This window comes from Halyomorpha halys, unplaced genomic scaffold (assembly GCF_000696795.3).
Source record: "Halyomorpha halys isolate HHAL.00 unplaced genomic scaffold, Hhal_1.1 Scaffold202.1, whole genome shotgun sequence".
Taxonomy (NCBI): domain Eukaryota; kingdom Metazoa; phylum Arthropoda; class Insecta; order Hemiptera; family Pentatomidae; genus Halyomorpha; species Halyomorpha halys.
In genome coordinates, this window is record NW_027116652.1 from 266,329 (window position 1) to 270,015 (window position 3,687).

Below are 3,687 nucleotides of genomic sequence, written 5' to 3' on the forward strand. Positions count from 1 at the left end.
CTGGAGTGGCTTTTTAAAAGATAAATAGTTTATAATATATTTATAACAATCATTAATTTATTGGTTCATCATCAATGTGGTGTTATTTATTTGTTATTAGAAGGAAATTGTCAGGGTTGTGCTCAACAACAATAGTTTTCAACTAATTATTAATTTTCAATGTTTCATGTCATAAAAAATTTCAGTGAAAGATTTTTTCACTCCAACTCATTGAAAAGTTAATAATTACTTTTCCAACTTTTTTGACTATATTTTAATGAGGTTAAGGGATGATTTCCATTTAACAGATAATCATCTCTTTGTATTTATCCACCTTTGATAAACAAAAATATTTCAACTTGTTCTGTTGATTAACTAACCATCAGATAAAAAACCTCTGAATAAGATAAAGTATTTGAAAATTTCAATAATCATAATATGTAATATGATTGATACAATTTTTGTTTATTTTAGTGTTGGTATTGGTTTCTGGTGGAGGGAACTGTGAAGGAAACTACACTAGGAACTGTAGTCTGGCAAGTGAGAGTAGTGATTCTTTTTGTTAACCCCTGGTGGCTACTAGAGTTGCTACCGAGTACTAACCAAGGTGGATGTTTCAAGATTCATTTCCTCGGACCACCAAGAAATAAATATTAACTGGCCCAGGTGGAAATCAAACCCATAACATTCCACATCGGGCACTCTGGAACCTACGCCCCAGCCTTCATGGGTGTCACATCCCTCTATTTTAGTGTTACTTTCATGTTAAATTATATAGATATTTTATGCTACTTTTTTTTATTCATGATTATTTTATAATATGTTGAGATTTATCTTATCACTCACCTGATGGCATATACAATAGGATTGTAAACAGCATTAGCCTTAGCGAAAAGAGATCCCCAGATAGTAAAGAGAGGACTGATCTTGAACGTCTCAAAGATTCCAGAGTAGTTGATGACCAGGTACGGTGTCCAAGCCAAGAACCAGAGCGAAATAGTCATTAAAGCCACTTTGGCAAGTTTAGCTTCTGCAGAGGTGTTATCGTTTCCTCTTAGTGAAGCAACATTCATTTTCTTGGCCTGTTCTCTCATCTGTTTTTCATGAGCTGAAACTGCCTAAGTAGTGAAATTTAAATTAGATAGAGTATAAAATAATAACTACTTAGGAATAAATATTTCAGGAACATTATTCCTCTAAATAATTATTTTCTTATACCTGGACAATAAAAAAGTATGAGTAGATGATGATGAGGAGAGGTGCAAAGTATACAAAAACTGAGTATACAAGAATGTAACTCCTGCTGGTCCAATCTTTGCTGAGGTAGTCAGTACCGCAAGCAGTCATATTACCCTCCGGTACGTACCTATATAAAGTTTTATTTCAATCATTCAACATCTTTTTATTATCTAAGTCTATTTCGTTATTATCTTAGTCTAAGAAGACATGGTGCTGGAAAGTCTCTAGATGTAGAGGTGCAGAAGGAGGCACTTTGTATGGAACAGAAAATTTAAACAGGACAAGAAAAATGAAAAATGAATAACTAACCAGAAAATTGTGATCAACAGTTCGATTTTATGTATACTGTATAACCGTATACTGTACCAAACACCTTTATTACTCACATAAGTAGGGTAGATTGTGAATTAATAATAATATATCTTAGTGTATCCATTTCTTTTCTTTAGTTTTTGAAAGATCCTGCTGATAACTTTTAAACAACAGTAAATAACATATCTTATTGTAACTTTAATAAAAGTATTGAATAGGTGGCTTTAAAAAAATGATGTGGTCCCAATTATCACTTGCTTAAAATTATAGCCAAACAATGGGCCATCAAATTATCGGATAAATAGACTTGAGGTGTTCCAGCAACAATCTGTTCCAACAGGAAAAATTCAGAAGGGGTTCAATGTAGATTTATCTAATTTTAGTTCCTAATAAAACAGAGTTTTTAGTTGACACCCTGGACATACAATAAATCTCTTCTTACAACAAAACTTGTTTATCAAAATACATTTTTTTAGTTTATGATATTCTTTGTTATTTTACAAATAATTGACTTATAGTGTATTCAAATTTTCATTGCAGTATCATTGTATTGTATAGATTGTACTCATGTTGAGTTTACAGGTTCTATTTATATAATATCCTGTAAATTATCACAATAGAATCTTCTGATTCACTAAAAGCTATCGTCTTATATTTAGTATCTCTCGATAGTGTTTTAAAGCCCAGAAGTATCTCTATTGGAATCTTAGCAAGCAATTTTAATCCACCTCATGGGTTCTCCTCCTTAGGAGGCAGTGAAGAATATTATACATTATTGGATTAGAGTATTCCAACCTTATTTTTCGAAATTAAGTTTATTTATTATTATTCTATTTTGCCTTCTCTAAATCTTTCCTCCTTCCTATTTCCTCTGTTCAGAATCTACAGCGAATAACTGCAGTACTGGTTATAATACTTTGGAAAGTGTAGCATCTCTTCCTGCAAGGAGCAAAGCTAATACCTTTAAGACTTGTTTTCCCCTACACAAATATAAGCAAGTACCTTGCAGAATGGAGAGACTCCATTCTGTGAGGATTTGTGGTGAATACCCAAAAAACTCGCCAACCTTCATGTCAATTCACTTTTTATCTTCCGCATATTCCTGAATATTAAACATGAATTATCGAGACCTTCTGATGTAGATTAAACACAGTAACTCGACAAATGCTTACCATTTAGTCACTCTAATTTGCATCAAAATTTTACTTTAATATCTCACCTGTTCCAGCCGAAAAATGGAGCAATGGTCCATGCCAATGAAAACGCCCAGATAAATAATATCCTCAACATGGCTGTCTTATTAGTCATTGGTTTGGCAGCTAAACCCTGAAAACACATTAAAATAATTGAGTTTATTTTGTTAGTATACCTAAAAGGCCATTACAACAAAAAGATAAAGTTGTACCTTGACTATAACATTGTATCTGTCTTGAGCAATCATTGTCATTGTCCAAATTGATGCACAGCCAAAAAGTGAACCAAACATAGCGTATAATTCGCACATCAATGGTCCTATAAAATTGTTATACTGTTAGTTACTTGGGAGGTCTTGATTTTATTTTGAAAATTGGAAAACAAATAAATATAACTTACCTAATACCCATGTCTCATGGTAGCAGTTAATAACCATAGCAGGAGACATGCACACCATCATCAAGAAGTCCGAGAAAGCGAGATTGACAACTAACAGATTCGAGGGAGTTCGAAGGGATCTGGTGGATGTGAAAATGAAAATGACCATACCGTTACCTACAATCGAGATAACTCCAAGAACTCCAATAACAAAGCCAAGGATTCCGTGCCAAAGGGGATTCATAGGAGGAAACTGGTACCTGTAGAAATATAATTATCCATTATTGGTCACAAAAACTACATATGTAGTAGGTCCTCTAAGGTACATTAATTTCTTAGTTTAAATATGTTAGATTACCAGTGGGGGTCAACAAGATGGAGCATTTCAGGTGGTACGCTGTCGACAACAGTCCTGTTTCCCAGGGGGTTGAGTTGGCCCCACTGGTACATTGCGTCAAGGTGTGCCATTGTTTCTGAAAAAAAAATTTAAACAACTGAGATGATAAAATTGGACAAAATAAAACTGTGTATGTATTTCAAACCACCTTGAACATTTGTATAAAATTTGCCATAAAACTGAATAAT

The 3,687-nt window shown here is 33.3% G+C and overlaps 1 protein-coding gene across 1 annotated transcript in view; it reads right to left on the reverse strand.

The window, feature by feature from the left end:
* Positions 1-3,687, reverse strand: part of LOC106679429 (opsin-1) — a 7,584-nt gene that overhangs the window by 1,686 nt on the left and 2,211 nt on the right. Inside the window, exons 2-7 of the mRNA XM_014418591.3 lie at positions 3,461-3,575; positions 3,124-3,362; positions 2,936-3,042; positions 2,750-2,856; positions 1,198-1,345; positions 826-1,097 (exon numbers count right to left, since the gene is read on the reverse strand). Coding sequence (XP_014274077.1) covers positions 826-1,097; positions 1,198-1,345; positions 2,750-2,856; positions 2,936-3,042; positions 3,124-3,362; positions 3,461-3,570 — 983 coding nt within the window. The 5' untranslated portion in view covers positions 3,571-3,575. The remainder of the gene's footprint in view (positions 1-825; positions 1,098-1,197; positions 1,346-2,749; positions 2,857-2,935; positions 3,043-3,123; positions 3,363-3,460; positions 3,576-3,687) is intronic.